The sequence below is a fragment of the Eleutherodactylus coqui genome, chromosome 7 (genome assembly GCF_035609145.1).
Source record: "Eleutherodactylus coqui strain aEleCoq1 chromosome 7, aEleCoq1.hap1, whole genome shotgun sequence".
Lineage (NCBI taxonomy): Eukaryota > Metazoa > Chordata > Amphibia > Anura > Eleutherodactylidae > Eleutherodactylus > Eleutherodactylus coqui.
The window spans coordinates 89,247,821-89,270,916 of record NC_089843.1 but is presented as its reverse complement, the minus strand read 5'-3'; the positions used below and the strand labels follow the sequence as shown (position 1 = coordinate 89,270,916).

Here is a 23,096-nt window from a genome sequence, read left to right as displayed (position 1 = left end):
TTACAGACCTACCAGAGGAAAAGCCAAACTTCACCTGCCAGAAATCCAAGCTTGTGTCTTTACTATGAAAAGGTGCAAAGTCTTAAGGAGAGAATAGCCTCATTGAAACTCATTAAGGAAGGTGAGGATTTCCTTGATAAAGCAGAAAAAAAGTCTTCAGAATGTCGAAGGAAAAGAAATGTCCAGTGTCCCTGCAGAAGCACAGAAATGGAAGCATGTGACCCAAAGAAGCAGGAGGATCAGGAGTCAGCCAGCACCCATACTGCTCAGGAACCGGTACGAGCTTCTCATGCAGGGGGGCCTGGTACTGGTTCCTGAGCAGAAGGAGAAAGGGGTACAGCAAGAAATGACTCTACCCACAAAGAACCGCCTAGCAAACACCGAGAATCCTCTTGGATGGAGAAAAAGAAATGTTGTGAAAAAGAAAAGGAGACTGGTGGATGTGGGGGATTCCCTATTGAGAGGAACAGAGGCCGCTTGTCTGCAGACCTGACACCTCACGAGAGTCGTGCTGCCTTTCAGGTGCACAAATCAAAGAGGTGTCCGATAGGCTGTCAAGACTCTTCAGTCCTACAGAGCACCACCCATTGCTACTAAAAAAAAAAGAAAAGAAGGACCTTGCAACTATCTGTAGAGACTTTGAAGACCTTGGCAGGAAAGTGAAGGAACTAGGAGCACAGGTGGTCTTCTAATCCATCCTCCGAATGGATGGCCATGGAATAAGGAGATAGAGCAGGATTCTAGAGGTAAACAACTGGCTAGGTTCATGGTGCCGTCAGCAAAGATTTGGATTTCTAGACCATGGAGTGAATTACCTATGCGACAGACTGCTTGCTAGAGACGGGTTGCACCTTACAAAGACAGTAAAGCATATATTTGGTGGGTGCCTTGCTTCACTCATCAGGAGAGCCAGGTAAAAATACATACAGCGAATACATTTAAGAACCTTGCTATTAGAAGTGTAAAGAAAGAACAAAGACAAAAAATTTTAGAAGGAAAGTAGAGGAGCAAGAGACACTGATCACAAACTAAAATGTTTTTACTCAAATGCACAGAGCATGGGAAACAAACAACGAGAATTGGAGCTCCTAACACAGGAAGAGAAATATGATGTCATAGGCATCACAGAAACTTGGTGGGATGATACACAAGATTGGAATACAAGGCTTGAAGAATACAACCCTTTTATAGGAAATAGACCTAGTGAAAGAGGGGGTGTTGTATGTTAGAAAAGCATACGTCTCTACAGAAATTCAAGCGTCAAAACAATGGTAGTTTTGTAAAGAAAAAAAACCCTGCTTGGGTAAGAACACAAGGAGAGAACAACAGAAAGGACGCCGTGGTAGGTAGGCATTTACTATAGGCCGTCTGGACAAGTAGAAGATACGATGAGGGAACACTTAGCTAACTTCAATGAGTTTAAGTCTCGAGGTCCAGATGAATTAAATTCTGAGATACTGAACAAAGCAGCGGAGGTAATTGTTGAACCACTCACTGTATTCTTAGCAAATTAATGCAGAACAGGAGAAGTCCCAGTAGATTGCAAAAGAGCAAAATGTTGTTCCCCCCCCAAAAAAAGTTGATCCAGGAATCCACAGGCCTGTGAGCCTGACTTCTATACTGGGAAAGATCTTTGAACAAATTATTAAAGAAAATTCTGCAAGTACTTGGATGAGAATGGATTAATTAACCAGAGCCAGCATGGATTTGTAACAAACAAGTCATGCCAGATGAATCTAATTTCCTTCTATGACAGAATCAACAACTGGGTTGATCAAAGAAATGCGGTAGATATAGTATATCTTGACTTTAGTAAAGCAGTTGACAAAGTATCTCATACCATCCTTCTTGGAAAAAAAATGACCAAATATGGGATTGACAAGGCAACTGTTACTGTGTTTCCACGAAAAAAAGACACTGTCTTATATTAATTTTTGCCCCAAAGATGCAGTGTTCTATTTTCAGGAAGGAGGGAGGGGGGGTCCCGATGCCTCCTAATGATCTTCGGTGGCGCTGCGGCAAACTACGTCCTCCCAGTCTGACAGCTGAGCTTCTTCCTGGTAATAGGGCTTTGAATACCCCGCCTCCAGCAAAGTGAGCGCTGTGATTGGCTAGCTGGGGCTGGATTAGCCAATCATAGCCACTCAGTGAATGACATTCCATTTTTCTTCCCATTTCACCACACTTATAAATTTTTTCTTTCCAGCATATTCAATTGTTCGATTGAAGAAAGGAACTAGCACTGATAAAGAAGCCCTGAGATGGCCATGTCAATGGAAAAATAAAGCAGTTATGATTTTTTGAAAACAAGGGTAACAAACAAAATAAAAGAATGGTTCAGGAGTGAAGGGATTAATATTGATGCAATATTATTTAAGAAAGTTTAGGTTCTCCTGTTGACTGTTATTGGTTCCGCAATGTCCATTTGTTTCCAAAATGAACGTGGTTGAGGCCTTAGAGGGACGATGTGGAAGGAGGCAGAAGACTGCCATAGCCCTTTTGTTTTTAGAGAAGTCTGCAGTTGAAGCCAACTAATCAAGCATTTATGCAAACGCATACATATATGTTACATACAATTTAACAAACAAAATAACCCAACTGTTGTGTACAGACCTTGTAACCCAGTTGCTTGAACTTATCAGTAAGGGCATTATGCTTCTCGGTGCTTTTCTTCAGATGCTCCACATCTCCAGTCCCTGCGATGTGTTTCAGCTTCTCATGCGAGATCTCAAGCTGCTTCTGATAATGTTGATGTTTCTCAATTTTTGTTTCGAAATGTTTTAGCTCCTCCTAAATCAAAAAACAATATTTTTATTTATACGCATTAATTTCTATATAAAATCTGTATTATATAACAGAATAACATAAGGACTGCTCATGTGACTCCAGGCAGCAGGGGTCTCATTAATGATCTGCAGTACAGCAAGTTTAGTTACATCCCTTTACCTTGAATGATTCCAGTTCGCTCTGAGAAAAGTTTGCAGTCCTTGCCAGGTCCCACAAGTCATTTACTCTTGGCTCATTAAAATCTGAAATAATAGGACAAAGGAGGACAATTATGGGCAAGATTTGACAATCAACACACATCCAGATACTGTGCAATCTATTTCCAAACAAACAGCATTTCAGAATCTTTGTAAGACAAGTATTGCATTAGTCCAGAGTTGCACTTAATTTTGCAAAATTGGAAATTAAAATTAACAAGCACCCCCTGCTAGTTCAGCGTCTGTATCGAGCTTGTACTCTGAGGTGTAGTCCCTAAATCAGGAACATTACAGTAACCGGATATATCCTTCTGGATTGGGAGTGCAGCTCAGCGGTTACAAAAGTTGTGTGTTGACATGGTGTAGACTAGCTCCAGCAGAATTATGAATGTAGCTCTGGAGTGCAACATGGGATTTGACTCAGGATCAACAGAAAATATGTAATGTATTTACAAAGGGACTCAAACGTAAGAAGAATATGAGAACTGTAAATGGAATACTCACCTCTCTCACCACTGTAACCTTCATGACTTATTTTCCGAAGACGGTCAAAGCCTTGGTTTATGCTTCGCAGTTTCTCTTTTAGATCTGTATGTTTGTTGTGCAGGTCTTCAGCCTTGATCTCATTTTCATCAGGACTAATAACATTTTTGTGGATTTCTGTTACCAAGAAGGAAAAATTTAAAAAAATGAAAGCATGAACCATGTGTCCATTCTGTTGTGTCACATTAGCTTTGCTGAACGCCTTTCTGAAGGAACTCAAGAGTTGACCATTATTGTACAATTTGGGTTTCCCCTAATTTTATTTGCCCCTAAAGTATGGGCTGACCAATTGGATTTGCTTACTGCACTTACATCATATAAATTCAACTTTCAAATGACAAGTGACTATTAATGCAACCTATCTACATGGATTATAATACAGAATCCATTCAAGACCTTATGTGTTCTAAGCAGAAGGAATTCCACAGTACATACATAAGAACAAAAGAAGAGCCAACAAGTAACAGATTGGTTGCTAGAGACTAGTTACTTGCCAACTCAATGGTGGAAGGAAGGGCTTCAAATAATCTTGGAGCTACCTGCAGACTGAAAAATGCGGTTGCTTTCTAAATTAACAAAAAAAGCTTTATCAGAGATACTAAGGCTGCACCTTTCATCAGCAGAGGACTCCATTCGTGCTAGTGGAAGAGGTAAAAAAAAATAAGAGCTTCAACAACTTTGGGGTTAAGGAAAGAAAAAGACAAAAAGTTTGACAAAATGTTGCATATATGAAAGAAAATTTCCACAAAAAAAAAAAAAAGGCAACTTTTCAGATCCCTGCTAGTAGATGGTGAGAGGTGAGGGGAAGAGCTTCAAGATATATTCCGCATAAGGAATAAAATGGTTAAAAATAAAATACTCAAAAATATTTTTAAAAGGACGTCAGTCAGCATCCCTGCAGCTACTAAACCAGTAGAAAGGAAGGGACACTGGCATGGGACACATGCTATACATACAGCTGTGTTCAGCATTATTGGCACCCTTTATTAGTATAAAAATATCTTTAGAAACAAGTGGATATGTACTGTATTATTAGATTATTTTAACCCTTTCCAATCCAGGGTCGGACTTCATCCGACATTGAGATTTCCCTGCATAGCTCCACTGTTGCATGAGGTCTGCCACACGTTTCTAACACTATGCAGAAGAGAGCTGCGATGTTGGAGTTCTTTTCTATATATGTATATTACAGCATGCAGAGGAGAGCTGTGATGTCGGACCATTCTCCTGTATATTGTAAGTTATATATCACACAGCTCTCTTCTGTATATTACAGTATGCAGAGAGATCTGACATCGCAGCTCTCCTCTGCTTACTGTAATATTCAGAAGAGAGCTCTGATGATCGACCTCTCCTGCATACGGCCCCCTGCACTTGGGCGGAAATTCCGCGGTGGGATTTTCTGCAGAATTTCCACCTGTGGTAGCTGCCATAGCATTGCATTAGAAAACATAATCCTAGGCAGACGGATGCGATTTTTCCACATGAAAACACGCACGGAAAACAATTCGCGGCATGCTCTATTTCTGTGCGGGTCTTGCAGAGGCCCGCACAGAAATGTCAGTGGTGACGGGCCGGCTCCTCTCTCTGCATGCGCCGGCTGGACAGCAGCCGGCACATAGCGGAGAATGAAGACACCGGGAGTGGGTAAGCTGCAGGCCTCTGCAGGGGCACGGGTCTGCATCCCGCTGCGAGAATTCTAGCAGCGGGATCCGACCCGGCCGTCTGCAGGCGGCCTACCGGTAGTATAATATATTAACTGACTTGATTTTTTAAGAAAATTGCTAATAAAAGCATGACGGTTCATTTTTATGCGTTTGTTTAGTAATTCCAAGGAATTCACAACGCACTTTCCCAAACAAAATAAATAAGCATCGGGGAGGGGGCGGGTGGCAGGGAAATTGGATTAGAAAGAATGTCCATATACACTGCTCAAAAAATTAAGGGAACACTTAAGCACCACAGTGTAAGGCCCAATGTCCACGTGCGGATTTTAATGATAAGATACGTGTTTGTCTCCTGCGCGGGACATCTGCACCTCTTGCCGCCCATAGGGATGCATTAGCATCCACACGGCAAGTAAAAGCATGCGGACGTGATTTTTTCCCAGCGTGCAGATCGCACACATGGGAAGAAATTGCAGCATCCTCCATTTGCCTGCGGATCCCGCAACGGCTTCTATTGAAGTCAATGGAAGCTGTCCCCGCCGCGGCACACCCACAGCTGTCACTGTGACTGTGCCACAGGAAAGCAGGAGATTCAAAATAGAAAAAAAAAAAAAATGGCACTACACATGTGAGTCAGCCGATGCGCCCAGACAGATCTGCCGAGCTGAAGAAAGAAGATCCGCGCGGAGGAGAGACACGCGCTGGATCCCGAGAGGTAACAAGCTGCTTTTTTCCTGTCATGTCCGCGGGCACGCACGGGTACCACTGATTAAGCAGTGGAATCCATGAGCGCATGTAGACATAAGGCCTAACCCAAAGCTACTTACTGGCTGTTACCCCCCAATAGCCACATTAAATTTAGAAAAGCCCTCCTGTAACTGTTACTTTATTGTAGATTTTAATTTTATAGTTCATATAAAAATATATTAAATAACAACTAAATTTTAGCCTTAAAGGGGTTGTCCCGCGGCCGCAAGTGGGGTTATACACTTCTGTATGGCCATATTAATGCACTTTGTAATGTACATCGTGCATTAAATATGAGCCATACAGAAGTTATACACTTACCTCCTCCGGTGCTGGCGTCCCCGTCTCCATGGCGCCGACTAAAGCTGCCTTCTCCTTCCATTAGACGCGCTTGCGCTGTCCGGTCTTCTGCTCTGTTGAATGGGGCCGCTCCGGCGCGCTCGCACCGCACATGTCTTCTGCGCATGCATTACTTTTGCACAGGATTTTTGTTGTTACAGAAAAATACATTTCTCATTGCATTCGTTGGGGAACAGAGAGACCTCTGCTGCCACTAGAAGGTGACACCAGGTACAAAAAAAAGTAGTATTAGTTTCTCCCACCAGTTATGCCCCTCCTGCAGGCATGGAGCTAAATCAGTTTGTATACAAGCACTAGGAGAGAAAAGGTTAGCTTAGAAGTAAACGGAAATATACCATATCAGGAAGAAAATTAAAGAACAAACAATTGGGTGCGTGCTGTGTCCCCCAATGAATATGACAAAAAATGGATTTAACGCCAAGTAGCAAAAAACGGGAATTTTTTCTTACCGATAATTCCCTTTCTGGAAGACATCATGACAGCATACGCTGGAGGTTGCTCACCTGCTGACCTGAAGGGACAGGAAGAGGCAGAATATAAAAAGCACCTCCCCTCCACCAACACCAGTGCGTTCCAAATGACCACAGTGACCAGTTACTTAACCAGAAGGTGTGTTTTTATTGACATCACACACCTCAGAAAACAAAGTTAAAGCATACACATTACCTCATGTGTTGGACAAACTAGGGTAACCATGTTGGTAAGGGGGGGAAAAAAGCCCGTATGCTGTCATGATGTCTTCCAGAAAGGGAATTATCGGTAAGAAAAAATTCCCGTTTTCCCCATGACATCATGACAGCATACGCTGGAGGAATACCAAATAAGTGGCATGGGCTTTTTAGGGAGGGATTACGGCTTGGAGCACCTTCCTACCGAAGGATGCGTCCTGACTATATTTAAAGTCCAGCCTATAATGTTTGATGAAAGTATGGCCTGAAGTCCATGTGGCTGCGTTACAGATTTGCTCAATCGATGCGTGCGCTCTCTCCGCCCAAGAGGATGCCACCGCTCTCGTTGAGTGGGCCTTCAATCCTTCTGGAGGGGGGATGCCCTTGGCCTTGTAAGCCTCCTGGATGGCTCTCCTGAGCCACCTGGCGATCGCATCTTTAGAAGCGGCCTTTCCTTTGGCCTGCCCCTGAAATTGAACGAAAAGTTTGTCAGACTTCCTGAAACTTTCTGTTGCCTCGAGGTACGCTAGTACCGCTCTTTTGACGTCTATATTATGGAGCTTTTGTTCTTTTGCATTTTTGAAATTTTGGCAAAAGGCTGGAATAACTATTGGTTGGCCCCTGTGGAAATCTGACAATACTTTAGGCTGGAAGGATGGGTCTAAAGAAAAAACTATTTTGTCCGGGTGGATAGGCATATATGGGGCCCTTCGTGAGAGGGCCTGGATTTCCCCCACGCGTCTGGCTGACGTAACTGCCACAAGCAGGGCTACCTTGTATGTCAGCCAGGCGATGGATAGATCCGTAATCGGTTCAAATGGGGGGGGTCGCATAAGGCCTGAAGGACTATGGTTAGATCCCAGGGTGGTGCCGTGGCCCGTGTGAATGGATGTAATCTGCTCGCCCCTCTAAGAAATCTCCTAATCCACCTGTGCTCCGCTAGCGCGAGATCGAAGAATGCCCCCAAGGCCGCAATTTGGACTTTGAGCGTATTCGGACTCAAACCTTTATCCAGGCCCGCCTGGAGAAAATCTAAGATTTTCCGGACGTCTGGCTGATCCAGCTGCTGGATGTCCTGGCCTAACCACTCCGAAAATTTTTTCCAGACTTTGGAGTAGATTTTGTGTGTCGAGGGTTTAAGGCTCTCGCTAATGGTGGAAATAACCTTAGGGGAAAGACCCTTTCCTAGGAACTTTACCCGCTCAAGCTCCAGGCCGTAAGCCTGAACTTGTGAACTTCCGGGTAAAGAAGAGGGCCCTGCGACAGTAGGTCCGGTCTTGTTGGAAGGTGGAAGGGCTCTCCCACTGACAGGGATCTCAGGAGGGGGAACCACGGTCTTTTGGGCCAATATGGTGCTACAAAAATTACTGTTAGGGTTGACTGCAGTAATTTCCTTAGCAGAAGCGGGATTAGTGGTAGAGGGGGAAAGGCATACGCTAGGTCCCAATCCCAGGGGTGAGAGAGAGCGTCCGTGCCCAGGGCCTGTTTCTCTGCGCCTCTGGAAAAGAAAAGCCGGCATTTGGTGTTTGCGCTTGACGCAAAGAGGTCTACTTCTGGTACCCCCCACTTCTCCACAAGAAGGCTGAACACCTCTGGATGGAGTTCCCACTCTCCTGGGTCCACTTTCCTTCTGCTTAAAAAGTCCGCGGCTGAGTTCTCGGCTCCTCTTATATGAAAGGCCGATAGGGACTTTGTTGTGCCTTCCGCCCATTGAAGGATCCGCCCCGCCAGTCGTTGTAGTGGAGGATTCCTGGTGGTACCCTGGTGGCGAATGAGTGATACTGTTGTCATATTGTCTGAGAAGATCCTCACATGTTTCGCCACTAATCGTGTTTGCAGGCTACGCAGGGATTTCCATACAGCTTTAAGCTCCCTAAAGTTCGATGAGCTAGCTTTCTCGTGAACGTCCCAGGCCCCCTGTACATAACCGCCTTCAAAGTGGGCCCCCCACCCTTTGGCGCTGGCATCGGTCGTGATTATTACGGCCGGGTCCAAATTCCAATCGGATGCCTGAGACAGGTTGTCCGACGACACCCACCAACGGAGTGAAGCTCTGGCTTCCGCAGAAATAGGGATTGTCTGATCAAGCGAAGCCTGCAACTTGTCCCAATTCTGGAGAATTAGTGACTGGAGTCCGCGACTGTGGAATTGGGCCCAGGGGACCACGCCGATGCACGAAGTCATTAGTCCCAGGATCCGCATTGCGTCTCTTATCGTTACCCTATGTTTTTTATATAGGTTGGAACATTCCTCTATGATAAGATGTTTTCTTAGGGGAGGAAGGGACGAATTTTGTAGACTGGAATCCAGGATGACACCCAGGAATTTCTTCCTGGTTTCTGGCTCCATGTTGGATTTTGACTCGTTAACAATCCAGCCAAGCTCCTTAAATAATTGCAATGTGGACTCCAAGTGTGATCTCAGAGCAGACGGGGAATCTGCCACCAACAGGAAGTCGTCTAAGTAGGGGATGATCATGACACCCTGATTTCGTAAGAAGGCCACCATTTCCATCACGACCTTGGAAAAAATTCGCGGAGCCGAGGAGATTCCAAATGGTAGGCAGACGAACTGGAAGTGGCGGATTTCCCCCTCCACCCTCAGCGCAAACCTCAGAAATGTTTGTGAGTTGGCGTAAATAGGGATATGAAAATAGGCATCCTTAAGGTCTATTGTAGCCATTACGTTATCCCTGGCAATTAAAGGAGTTGCAGTTCTAATGGTTTCCATTTTGAATCTCCTATATTCAATGAATTTATTCAGTTGTTTTAAATTGATAATGGTGCGGTGGGAGCCGTCTGGTTTGGGAACCAGAAAGAGGGGGGAATAGAAACCTTTTCCCTGTTCCTTCTTAGGGACTGGGATAATTGCGCCGAGACCCTGCAGGTTCCGTACGCCCTCCAACAGAGCCTGTTCTAGGCCTGGAGACTGGGTTGGGGTTATCATAAACCTGTCCGGGGGACGGGATAGTAGCTCGATCCTGTACCCCTCCGCCACTAGGTGCAGTACCCACTCATTAGTTGTAATACTACGCCAGCTATTGGCACAGCGAGTCAGTCTACCCCCTACCGGGCCCGAAAGTATGGGCTGAGGGACAAAAGTTAAAGTCTTACCCCTTCCGCCCTTTGGATAAGACCATCTTCCGGTCTTTCCCTTCCCGGCGTACGTAGACGAGGGATGAGGGGTGAAGGGTCTCTTGGGTGGTCTGGTGGCAGGCAGTCCGTGACTCTTGTCAGCTGCTTTCTCCAGCAGACGATCCAGGTCTGGTCCGAATATACGCCCGCCCCGGAACGGTAGGGTACATAGCCTATTTTTGGACGCTGCGTCCCCTGACCACTCTTTCACCCACACTGCCCTTCTGGCGGTGTTCGATAGAGCTGCCATGCGGGCTCCGAGGCAGACTGTTTCCATCGAAGCATCTGCCAGGAACCCTGTTGCCATTCGCAGCAGAGGGATGCCGCTTGCGAACTCCTCCCTAGGGGCTTTTTGGTCGACTAGGGCTGCGAATTGGTCCAACCAGATTGCCATGGAACGAGCCACGGAAGTGGCCGCGATGTTAGCTTTCATGATGAGACCGGAAGTAGACCAGGCTTTACGCATGGATGTGTCCACCTTATGGTCCAACGGGTCCTTTAAGTGGGACGTATCCTCAAAGGGCAATCCGGATTTTCTGGATACCATGGCAATTGCAGTATCGACTTTAGGTATCTCGTCCAAAAAGGACACTTCATCTCCCGGAAATAACAGGCGTTCTTTAAATTCCCTGGGGATTAGCGGAGCCTGATCCACGCTCTCCCACTCATTTAGAATCAGCTGCTTGAGTGTGGCGTTTACGGGGAATGAAGATTTTTGTTGCGGGAGTAACCCCGCGAACATATCCTCCTGGACTGTGCGGGGTTGCTGCACATCTTCCTCCACCTGCATGGTCCTGCGTACTGCTTTTAGCAGTTGATCCATGTCCGCGGTAGAGAAAAGATATTTCTTGTCCTCCTGCGTCACTTCCCCGTCAAAATCCACATTTTCCGCTATGTCGGAGTCAGACTCAGACACCGCCGGAACCGACCTGCGTGTAACCCCGGAAGGCCCAGGTTGGAGGTCTGAGAGGGAGGACTGCACTTCTTCTCGGACGACTGACCGAATTTCGGCCATAAGGGAAGTTTTTTCCTCCTGCATAATTTTTGCGGAGCAGGTAGCGCATAACGTTTTGGTGCAGGAGTCGTCGAGTTTGGTTAGACATACTGGACATTTTTTACTCCTGCGTCTAGCCTCCCTCGGTTTTTGAGTATCCCTGTCCTGTAAGACAAGGGAAACTCTGTTAGTCGGGAAGTGTATGTAGTGCAGGTGTAGGTTGGTCCACTGGACCACTTACAGTTAGGAGGGTCTCTGGGTCCTCTCTGGTCGACATCTTGCGCCTTGCAGGAACGCTTCCTGTGCTTAGGATCGTTCCTTAGCGTGGAGAAACACCACCAGCTGATGCAGGGGCAGCAGATTTTTGAATTTGGCGCCGGCTGCGCCAGGCCACGCCCCCTTTGCGGAGCGTCTGACGTCACCGCGCTGTATCCGAAGCCACGCCCCCTGGAGCGCTCCTGTCGGCCCTGGACCCGGAGATGGCGGCCGCCGCCGTAATGACGGCCGCAGTGGTGCCGGCAGCCCGTACTTGGACCCCGGCCCACCGGAGATGGCGGCCGCCGCCCGAAATGACGGCCGCAGTGGTGCCGGCAACCCGTACTTGGGCCCCGGCCCACGCAGTCCCCGGAAAGCTCCCAGATGGGGTCCTTCCCACTGGGTTTGCCGGGGCTGCCCGAAAGATCCACGCCGCCGCTTCGCCGGTAAGTCCTCCTCCGGCATGGGACAGCGTTGCTGGAGTTCTGCCGCTGCTGTCCTGAAGGGACAGGAAAAACACTGGTGTTGGTGGAGGGGAGGTGCTTTTTATATTCTGCCTCTTCCTGTCCCTTCAGGTCAGCAGGTGAGCAACCTCCAGCGTATGCTGTCATGATGTCATTGGAAATCCTGTTTTCTCCTCCATGTCATTGGGGGCCACAGCACCCACCCAATTCGATATATATATATATAGAGGCTGTGCTGCTCTAGTCCACTTTGCCTTCTTGCAGGAAGGAGTAACTGTGTCTCATGCAGCACTATTTGCTCTCCCCTCTTGGAGACAAACAGGGGACCTTTGTCAACCCCATTTCCCACCCCATTTTTCCAAGGGGAAAAAAAATAAAACTAGGAAATCTGCCTCCTACAGACACAAAGCTAAAAGCAGATTTAGCTCAGTGCCTGCAGGAGGGGCATGGCTGGTGGGAGGAACTAACTCTTTTTTTGTACTTAGGCCTCCCTCACACAGGCGTTTGCAGAAATGCAGTGTTTTTCAACTCTGCCTTTACTGCAGATTCAGCCCGGTTTCAGCAGCGCTGGCATTCTTTATGCCAGCATTTTGGCTAGGTTTTCAGCTGTGCTGAAAATGCAGCCAAGGATGCTACAAAAAAAAAAAAAAAAAAGGATCAATACTCACCTAGCAGCTGCCGACCAGGTGCCGGATGCTGATCTCTGCCTCTGCTCCAGGCTTCCCCTGCACTGACAGATGATTTATTGCTGTAAGCGAGGTTTGAGAACCCTGCCTCTAGCAATAGATTGCTGTGATTGGTTGCCGGGTCTGATTGGGCATCGAGCTAGCACTGAGAACCAATTACAGCAATCTATTGCTGGAGGCGGGGTTTCTCAATTTTCACTTACAGCAATAGATCTGTCAGTGCAAGGGAAGCCCAGAGCAGCGGCAGAGACCAGCGGCCAGGGTCCGAACAGCACCTGCAAGGTAAGTATTGCTTCCCCCCCCCCACCCTCTATCTAGTGTACATAGGACTGATTTTCGGGTCAGGACTTTTATTGCAAGCCTCCCCCACCCCCGAAAATTGGTGTGCAGTTAACGCTGCCAAAAACGCACCAAATTTTGCCGCATTTTCGGCAGTGCTGAAGCCGCTGCCATTCGTTACAGTGGGCAATGCAGGGCTGAAAACGCTCAAAAATAGAACATGCATCGCTGTCAAAGCACAGTGTTAAAGATGCTGCGTTTGCAGCCTTGTGTGAACAGCCCTATTGAAATTAATAGGTGCATTGTACAGGGTTTAGTACAGCGCTGAAAACACCTGTGTGAGGGACGCCTTAGTGTCGCCTCCTAGTGGCAGCAGCTATTCACAAGCTCTCAGTGACCCCCAATGGCACAGGTGAGATTTTATTTATTTATTCATTTTAAAACAAGAAAAATTTCATGTAGCACCACATTCCAGGACCAGAGCATTTTTAAATTTCTGCTGAGAGAGCCGTGTGTGGGCCTGTTTTTTGCAGGACGACTTTAGTTGTTATTGATACTATTTTGGAGGTATATACGACTTTTTGATTATCTTTTATGTCTGCTTTACCAAAGTGAGATGAACAGAAAATGGCTATTTTAATTTTAGGGGTTTTTTTTAAATTGAATTTACTATGCCGAAAAAAATAATGTATTATTTAGTAATATGGGTTGTTGTGAATGTGACAATACCGATTATGGGTAGGGCTTTTTATTAAGTCTTTTTTCTTCTCTCGCACAAGGCTTTAAATATTGAAACTTTGAAAACTGTATTTGTGTAAAAAACGTTTAGATGCCGCGGTCAGCAATGAAAGCGGCATATGCAGTGTTGAACAGTATAGAGCGGATTAATTAGAGGAGCAAAGCCTCATTTTCACTCCTTGTCTAGGAAAACACAACAAAAAAACACAACAACTGAAAACGGTCGGGTGTTCAAGAGGTTAATCAGATTTTCAATTTTGCAGCATTTTTTTTCACTCCGGTTTCTACCAATTTTTATGTGTTGTGCTTTTCTGAGATACATATATATATATATATATATATATATATATATATATATATACACATACACACATATATATATATATATATATACATATACATACATATATATATACATACATACATATACATACACACACACACGCACACATATGTGTGTATATTACACACACACACGCAGTTTCACTAACCACTTTATTTCACGTTTAACATGGCGTACTTAATATTTAGGGGTGCCAATAATGTTGACGACAACTGCACCTCCTTCGTTGCTCAGCCACTGTCAAGAGTCCCAAAATTTACTATAGCTCTTCAAACAACCATGTACCATATGTAAATCATACTTGTTCACTGCTGAATAGTGGCCTTGGGCTTTCTGCAGTAAGTGATCATCAACACCTTTCCCCCCGGCTCTTGGTTGATGACTAAAGTATGATGCTAGCAGACAATCAAGAGCCAGGAGGAGTTGATGATTGCTTACGGTAGAAAGCCCAAGACCAACATCCAGCAACCACTTATCAAACTACTCTAGCGTGGCTTTCAAGGTTCCTTCGGTGTGTTGAGTAATGGGTCCGAGTTCATATCGTGCTACTGGTTTAGTAGCTGCAGGAACACCGATAGATGTCCTTTAACAAACAAGGGATCGGGCCACTGAGATGGTCTTGACTTCTCGTGTTGCTACTAAATGTCCGTTTGCTTCTAAAACAAATGTCAGTTAAGGCGGTGGATTAAGTCTCTGAGAGAATCTTTTGCCAGCGGCTTAACTAAAACCCTTTCAGACCTTTACTTTGTCATCATCACCTGCACCTCGCCCTGAAAAGAGCAAGCACTATTCATCAGAATCCTCCTGCAAACATCAAGGAAAACAGCGAGATTATTCTGAGGTTTTCACCAAGCACCTCCAGCACGATAGGTTTTTGATCTTTCCATGAAAGCTTTATATTCAGGCTTTTAAATGGTTTCTCTGCTGACAAATCTCCGAGATTCTGTCTGATGCTTTACCTCCACAAACAAAAACTACTCCGACACGTACGCGCCAAACCTGATTGTAATTGTATTTTAATGCAATCCTTCAATCTGAGAACATGCACTGAGCAAGACGATTAATTAAATAGTATTTTCTGCAAGAATCACAAAGGTGTCTGCATCAATAGAAATTATGGATGAAACGGCAAGGAGATTAAAATGTGCTCCGGGGGTTGTAAAGTTAGCAGCTTACAACTTCTGGACGGTGTGAGCACAATTTATGAAGAACCACTTCATTTTATAGATGGAGCCGAGCTGCTGGTTCTTGTGCGCAGTGCAATAACTCACTGAATTGGGTTAATTCATTAGGTTTACCTGCAAGAGAACACATTGTGGATGGATTCACACATTTCACGCATTTTCCAGGGTTTCTAACTTGTATTTTTTTCACTGCTGACCCGCTGCTTTGTTAAAGGTGTGAAAACTGGCTGGAAGAATGACGTGCTTTAAACCATTATTCTCAAGTTACTCTCACGACTTCTATGTTTTTGATACTCCTTTTTGCAAGTATTTTTGGTGGCTTTTTTTATTATACATTTAACCCTTTCCAATCCACTGTCTGACGACATTCTGATTGGAGGCTGTACAGTTCCGATGTCGGAAGACGTCCGGCAGGGTATTCTTAGTCTAGGTTACTGGCCGCTCTGTTGTCAGGGGCCTCTCCAGCATGTCCCATACCGCAGTACTAGCTCTAGCCAGGAGATGGCGCCATTGTATAATGGCAGAAAGAGAAAGCCCCCTAGGAAACCCTGAATGCAAAATTGGATTGCGAAGAGTTAAAACATGTATTTTACTGCCATGTTTCAAGTCCTGTAACATAGTATGTAAGGCAGAAAAAACAAACAAACATACACTACCGTTCAAAAGTTTGGGGTCACATTGAAATGTCCTTATTTTTGAAGGAAAAGCACTGTACTTTTCAATGAAGATAACTTTAAACTAGTCCTAACTTTAAACAAATGCACTCTATACATTGCTAATGTGGTAAATGACTATTCTAGCTGCAAATGCCTGTTTTTTTGTGCAAAATCTACAAAGGTGAATAGAGGCCCATTTCCAGCAACTATCACTCCAGTGTTCTAATGGTACAATGTGTTTGCTCATTGGCTCAGAAGGCTAATTGATGATTAGAAAACCCTTGTGCAATCATGTTCACACATCTGAAAACAGTCTAGCTCGTTACAGAAGCTACAAAACTGACCTTCCTGTGAGCAGATTGAGTTTCTGGAGCATCACATTTGTGGGGTCAATTAAACGCTCAAAATGGCCAGAAAAAGAGAACTTTCATCTGAAACTCGACAGTCTATTCTTGTTCTTAGAAATGAAGGCTATTCCATGCGAGAAATTGCTAAGAAATTGAAGATTTCCTACAACGGTGTGTACTACTCCCTTCAGAGGACAGCACAAACAGGCTCTAACCAGAGTAGAAAAAGAAGTGGGAGGCCGCGTTGCACAACTAAGCAAGAAGATAAGCACATTAGAGTCTCTAGTTTGAGAAACAGACGCCTCACAGGTACCCAACTGGCATCTTCATTAAATAGTACCCGCAAAACACCAGTGTCAACATCTACAGTGAAGAGGCGGCTGCGGGATTTTGGGCTTCAGGGCAGAGTGGCAAAGAAAAAGCCATATCTGAGACTGGCCAATAAAAGAAAAAGATTAAGATGGGCAAAAGAACACAGACATTGGACAGAGGAAGACTGGAAAAAAGTGTTGTGGACGGATGAATCCAAGTTTGAGGTGTTTGGATCACAAAGAAGAACGTTTGTGAGACGCAGAACAAATGAAAAGATGCTGGAAGAATGCCTGACGCCATCTGTTAAGCATGGTGGAGGTAATGTGATGGTCTGGGGTTGCTTTGGTGCTGGTAAGGTGGGAGATTTGTACAGGGTAAAAGGGATTCTGAAGAAGGAAGGCTATCACTCCATTTGGCAACGCCATGCCATACCCAGTGGACAGCGCTTGATTGGAACCAATTTCATCCTACAACAGGACAATGACCCTAAACACACCTCCAAATTGTGCAAGAACCATTTACAGCAGAAGCAGGCAGCTGGTATTCTATCGGTAATGGAGTGGCTAGCGCAGTCACCAGATCTGAACCCCATTGAGCTGTTGTGGGAGCAGCTTGACCGTATGGTACGCCAGAAGTGCCCATCCAACCAATCCAACTTGTGGGAGATGCTTCTAGAAGCGTGGGGTGCAATTTCACAAGCTTACCTCAACAGATTAACAGCTAGAATGTCAAAGGTGTGCAATGCTGGAATTGCTGCAAAAGGAGGATTCTTTGACGAAAGCAAAGTTTGATGTAAAAACAATGTTATTTCACATACAAATCATTATTTCTAACCTTGTCAATGTCTTGGCTCTATTGTCTATTCATTTCACAACGCATGGTGGGGAATAAGTGAGACTTTTCATGGAAAACACAAAATTGTTTGGGTGACCCCAAACTTTTGAACGGTAGTGTATGTCCATCCAGTTCAGCCTATTACCCTACAATGTTGGGGGAAGACAAAAAAAAAAAAAACCTATAGAGAAAGAAGCCTGTTCAAGAACTCCAGAAGAAACGCCATACTTTAAGGGCTCATGTCCACGGGCAAAATGAGATTTAAAATCCGCAGCGGATCTCCCGCGCGCGGATCCGCACCCCATAGGGATGCATTGACCACCCGCGGGTAGATAAATACCCGCGGATGGTCAATAAAAAGGAATTTAAAAAATCTGGAGCATGAAAAAAAACGTGCCATGCTCCATTTTAGTGCGGATCACGCTCCGGATGGCCCCCATAGACCTCTATGGGTGTGGGAGATCCGCTGCGGATTGTAAATACTAATTTATCGGGTGCATGAGATCCGCTGCGGATTTAACCCCTTCCCGCTCCAGGACGTACCGGTACGTCCTCGGAGCATGGTACTTACCGCAACAGGACATACCGGTACGTCCTGGGGATAGTGCGAGATCACATAAGATCCCGCGCTATCCTGCAGCAGGAGCCGGCTGTCAGTCATGGCCGGCGTCCCGCTGCAACAGCGGGGGAGCGATGCCCCCCCCCGCTGTTAACCCCTTCCCTGCTGCGATCTAAGTAGATCGCGACAGGGAAAGAGTTGACAGAGAGATCGCGCTCCCTCGGTGTCTCCGGCCGGCTCTCGCGATGTCATCGCGAGAGCCCGGCCTGTCGCCATGGCAACAGGACGCCAGACACTGGCGTCCTGTATTGCCTGTGCCTATAATCGCTGTATAGGCGATAAGGCATGGGAGAGCAGTAGCTCTGCCATGCCTTATGACAGCGATCATAGGCACAGTGCTGCAAGTCCCTCAGAGGGACTCAAATAGTGTAAAAGAAAAGAAAAGAAAAATGTAAAAAAAATGTAAAAAAACACCTTTTTTTATGCTTTTTCTAATATTAGCATAAAAAAAGGGAAAAAAAATTAAAACCCCACATATTGGGTATTGACACGTCCGTAACGACGTGTACAAAAAGTTGAACATGCTTTTTATTTTGTACGACAAAAAGCGTAAAAAAACACGCTAAAAAACAGAGGCAAAATGCTAATTTTTAGCATTTTGCCTCCCAAAAAATGCTATAAAAGTGATCAAAAAAGCCGTACATTCCCCTAAATGGTACCAATACAAACTACAGCTCATTTCGCAAAAAATAAGCCCACATAGAGCTCCGTATTTAGAAAAATAAAAAAGTTACAGGACTTTGAATGCAGCTTTTTTTTCACGCGCAGATGCAAAAATGCCATCCGCGTGCATACACGCGTGAAAAAAAACGCATCCGCGTGTCATCCGCATGCAATAAAATACTATTTTAAGCTCATCCGCACTGCATCCGCTGCCCAAATCCGCGTTACAAATCCGGAGCAGATTTGATTTTCCCCGTGGACATGAGGCCTAAGGCCTCATGTCCACGGGGAAAATCAGATCCGCTGCAGATTCTACATGTAGAATCTGCAGCGGGTCCCTCCTGCCCCGCGGACATGAGCGCCGAAAATAAGAATTTAAAAGTATTTACCATCCGGCGCGGGCGGAGAAGATCAGCTGTTCCTCACGGCCGGATCTTCATTTTCGGCCGGCGGATGAATTCCTGACGCCGGCGGCACGTCGCCGGCACGTCGCCGACGTGCCGCGCGCATGCGCCGGGCACATCCGCCGAGCCGAAGCAAGGAAGATGCGGCCGTGAGGAACAGCTGATCTTCTCCGCCCGCGCCGGATGGTAAATACTTTAAATTCCTATTTTAGGTCTCCCGCGGATCCGGACGGCTTCCATAGGCTTCAATAGAAGCCCGCGGGAGCCGTCCCCGCGGGAGACCCGCATGAAAATGGAGCATGGTCCGGATTTTTCCATGCTCCATTTTTTTTTAAATCCCTTTTATTGACGATCCGCGGGTATTTATCTACCCGCGGGTGGTCAATGCATCCCTATGGGATGCGGATCCGCATGCGGGAGATCCGCTGCGGATCTTAAATCATATTTTGCCCGTGGACATGAGCCCTAAGGGCTCATGTCCACGGGGAAAATAGGATTTAGGATCCGCAGTGGATTTCCTGCATGCGGATCCGCACCCCATAGGGATGCATTGACCACCTGCGGGTACATAAATACCCGCGGATCGTCAATAAAAGTGATTTAAAAAAAAATGGAGCATGAAAAAATCTGGACCATGCTCCATTTTCATGCGGGTCTCCCGCGGGGACGGCTCCCGCGGGCTTCTATTGAAGCCTATGGAAGCCGTCCGGATCAGCGGGAGACCTAAAATAGGAATTTAAAGCATTTACTCACCCGCAGCGGACCGCTAAGCTCTGCTCTTCCTCACGGCCGCATCTCCCTTGCTTCGGCTCGGCGGATGTGCCCGGCGCATGCGCGCGGCACGTCGACGACGTGCCGGCGACGTGCCGCCAGCGTCAGGAATTCATCCGCCGGCCGAAAATGAAGATCCGGCCGTGAGGAAGAGCAGAGCTTCGTCGCCCGCGCCGGATAGGTAAATTCTTTTAAATTGCTATTTTCGGCGCTCATGTCCGCGGGGCAGGAGGGACCCGCTGCAGATTCTCCATGGAGAATCTGCAGCGGATCTGATTTTCCCCGTGGACATGAGGCCTAAGTGTTTTGCATTTGGGTGAAATAAACAAAAAAACCCTCCAAACTCTGAAAATGCTTTCCATGTGGGCTAATCAATAATGTGTTATGAACATTAAAGTAATGTCTGGCTGCAGCACAATTTTTTACTTTAAAAAGCAGGAAAAAAAAGAAGAACAAAAGCTTTTATCATAATGCCTTCTTCTTACAAAGAAATGTCCTTGTATTTGTGCTTCTAGATATCTTGGCATTTATGTACTAAAAGGTCCTATTTATAAGGCCCCAAGACCTTGGAAATGGAACATCATGTAAGAATTCTCAGCTAGCAGGCACATGAATACACAATTATGGATACATGCATGTGTATGAAACTATAACTTTGCTAGGATATGTTGCATTTTGCCGGGGTGAGGTAGCTCGTTATCAACTCCTGACAAGTGCTAGAAATTTTGCTATATAAAACCATGCAATAATAAAAGCACTTCAGAAGAGCTTGGAAACACCATTTGATTATTTCTCATTCTTTTCTTCTCTGATGCATCAAATAATTATCATCATTTAGGCATACCTGATGGAGAAGGCTACAATACCTGTTGAGTATCACCTAGATTAAAGGATTCCTCCAACAAAGTAATAGTGTCACAGCCCAAAGAAAAATCCAGTCAGTCACATTTATCGCATAACCTATTGCATAGGTGATAAAGTATCTGTGGTTAACGAGCACAGAGACTTAATGAACCTCCTGGGCCTCAATGCAAAATCTGTAACAACCTACTATGTGCCACCACCAATTGTTTGTACAGGAGACCCAGCCTACTGCCCTTTCACTACCAGCATTAATGTGGTGGGAAGTTTGTATTTGAGCGACAGTCAGCATGCACACTACTGCTCTACACAACTCTATGGGAATTTTAGGTGCTCCCTTAACTCATTCAGCTGCATGGAGCAGTAACATTCAACCCAAACAACCGTCTCCTCACCACAGCTATGCTCCTAATGGGGTAAGCGGGGTCTCAGCAGCCAGAATCTCACCAGTCAAAACTATTACCCATATAGTAGACAAGTGTTACCAACTGTAATACCACTTTATGTACCAATGCCAACCCCAGCTCAGCTAAATCAATACTCACAATGTTTCTATAACTAATAAAAAAGTGAGTGGAAATGCAAATGCATATATTTGATGCAGTAGTTACAACAACTAGTTATGAGAATTTTAGAGCACTAGTTTTTTAAAATCATCTCTCACATTTTTTTTACTTCTCACTATAGAACACTTGCATTGCAGATACAGGAGTTTAGAAGCATACAGTTTACATGCTACTGTGTAAATTACAAGAGTACACTGGAATAAAAAGTGGGTTGTGAATGTGTTCATGGATTTGTATTGGAAGAAGCTCTTGACTAGTAAAAGTAAATAGGACTTGTGATCATTTGTATAACCTGTAACAAAAGAGAGCATACCAACAAAGATGTGAGCAAGCCTACAATACCAACCGAAATACCAGATCTACCACCTGACCATGTGAAGGGTCATTATAACATAACTGCTAATTTCTCCTCTGCATATTAAAGTTAACGTTTATCACCATTAACACCTTCAGTGGCAGGTTTATCATTACCATGTCAGCTCAGCAAGCCCCGGAGATTTTCCTGAGTTAATTCGAAGTGGCAAACGTGTACAGTGGCACAATAACAGTGTGTCCTGGCCAGCATTTCAGCACTAGAGCTGTCCATGGAAATCTTCTGGGGTTTAACTGCATGGTCAGTGCAGCAAGCCCCGGAGATTTTCTGGGCCTGCCACTAAAGGGGTTAATGTACTTAATCATTGTCAAAGTCAGTGTTCTATACTCCTTGCAGATATTCTCATTCCTGGTTCTGACACTCAGAAACTACTATAACAAGCTAAATTTGCAATTACATGCATAAAGATATCCTTGTACAAGTGAGGACTATATTATGGAAACAATTGTAAGGGGAGGCATATTGCGGGACAAGACACACTTCCTGCCTTGTAACCCTCCTTTAATTTAGCACTTTAACGATTTTTGCAGTCCATTCATACGGCCAACCCTACCTTCAGTCCTGCTCACAGTGTCAAGCAATATACTGTACTCATTGGTCTTCTCCTTATGATGGAGGAACTCCCGCCACAGGTTATCCAACTCCTCTTCGGAAAACTTTCCAGATGTCCTTGCCTAGGAAAGAAAGCGCACATTATAAATCTCATGTGACAGGACTATGGTAGTAAAGAGTGATTTCCCAATTTTAAGTTCCTTAAAAGGAACCAGTCATGTTGAATATACAATCTAGTCTGCAGACAGTACAGCTAAGCAGATTGATATAGTTTTATGGGGGGGGGGGGGGAATCTGTAAATCTTGAAATGTATTGATTCTTATTAAATCTGAGCAGAGGTCAGTGAGTGGGGTTGCATGTGCCATATAAGTAGGCATTCAGAGATAATGGTCAACCATTGAGTTACTCCACCCACTGGACTCTGCCCAGCGTTAACTGGGAATTTAACTAGTAAAATACAAGTTATACTGAATCTTTTCCTAAAAAAGAACTATATCTTATTCTGCGCAGCTCCTCCTGCTCTATACTAAGTTGCCAGCTTACTGGACACCATCTTCAGCATGACAGGTTAACTTTCACATCACCGCAGAGGTAGGTTTTTATAGCGCTTCAGACCTCACCTTGTTCCATAGCTTCTCTAACCGAGGATCATTTAACACATCGTTCTCCGTGCCGTCTTTAATATAATTATTATCTTCTGTCTGTGTATTCTTTTTGCCATCTAATCCATACTTGGCCAGTATTACTAAAATGCAAAAAATAACAATACGGGGTACAATATTAAGAACTTTGACCAACTCTACTCTACTTTTATTTTAGATAACATAGAAAAGAAAAAATAAATCTTTAGGCGATTTTTGCAAAAGCAAATTACAGGCACATTTATGCACCAATAATATGGATAAATATCCAAGTTTGACCATGGGTCTACTGACTCGAACACAGAGCACCATATGCATCTATGGTGCTCAGAGTTCGGGTCAAGCTGACTCACATTCAAGCAGGGGCACTTATCCATATTATGGGCGCATATGCTTGTGTGAAACTACCCTAAAATGTACCAGTAATATTTTCCCAATATTGAGGCTCGA

At 45.1% G+C, this 23,096-nt stretch overlaps 2 protein-coding genes across 2 annotated transcripts in view; both read right to left on the bottom strand.

The window, feature by feature from the left end:
* The window catches only part of LRPAP1 (LDL receptor related protein associated protein 1), a 43,496-nt gene that overhangs the window by 5,403 nt on the left and 14,997 nt on the right, over positions 1–23,096 (bottom strand). The window contains exons 3-7 of the mRNA XM_066573352.1: positions 22,626–22,750; positions 22,006–22,126; positions 3,489–3,644; positions 2,947–3,029; positions 2,614–2,790 (exon numbers count right to left, since the gene is read on the bottom strand). Coding sequence (XP_066429449.1) covers positions 2,614–2,790; positions 2,947–3,029; positions 3,489–3,644; positions 22,006–22,126; positions 22,626–22,750 — 662 coding nt within the window. The remainder of the gene's footprint in view (positions 1–2,613; positions 2,791–2,946; positions 3,030–3,488; positions 3,645–22,005; positions 22,127–22,625; positions 22,751–23,096) is intronic.
* On the bottom strand, positions 7,724–11,483 carry LOC136572614 (uncharacterized). The gene is made up of 2 exons (XM_066573343.1): positions 11,339–11,483; positions 7,724–11,262 (listed from the first exon to the last, which is right to left on the bottom strand). Exons 1-2 carry the CDS (start codon positions 11,372–11,374, stop codon positions 8,164–8,166), a joined length of 3,135 nt encoding a protein of 1,044 aa, XP_066429440.1. The 5' UTR covers positions 11,375–11,483; the 3' UTR covers positions 7,724–8,163.

Coding starts and splice junctions, on each gene's coding strand:
- LOC136572614 (XM_066573343.1), bottom strand. CDS start 11,374: ATGTCGACCAGAGAGGACCCAGAGACCCTCCTAACT. Junction 11,263..11,338: donor ACCCAGAGACCCTCCTAACT/GTAAGTGGTCCA, acceptor CTTGTCTTACAG/GACAGGGATACTCAAAAACC.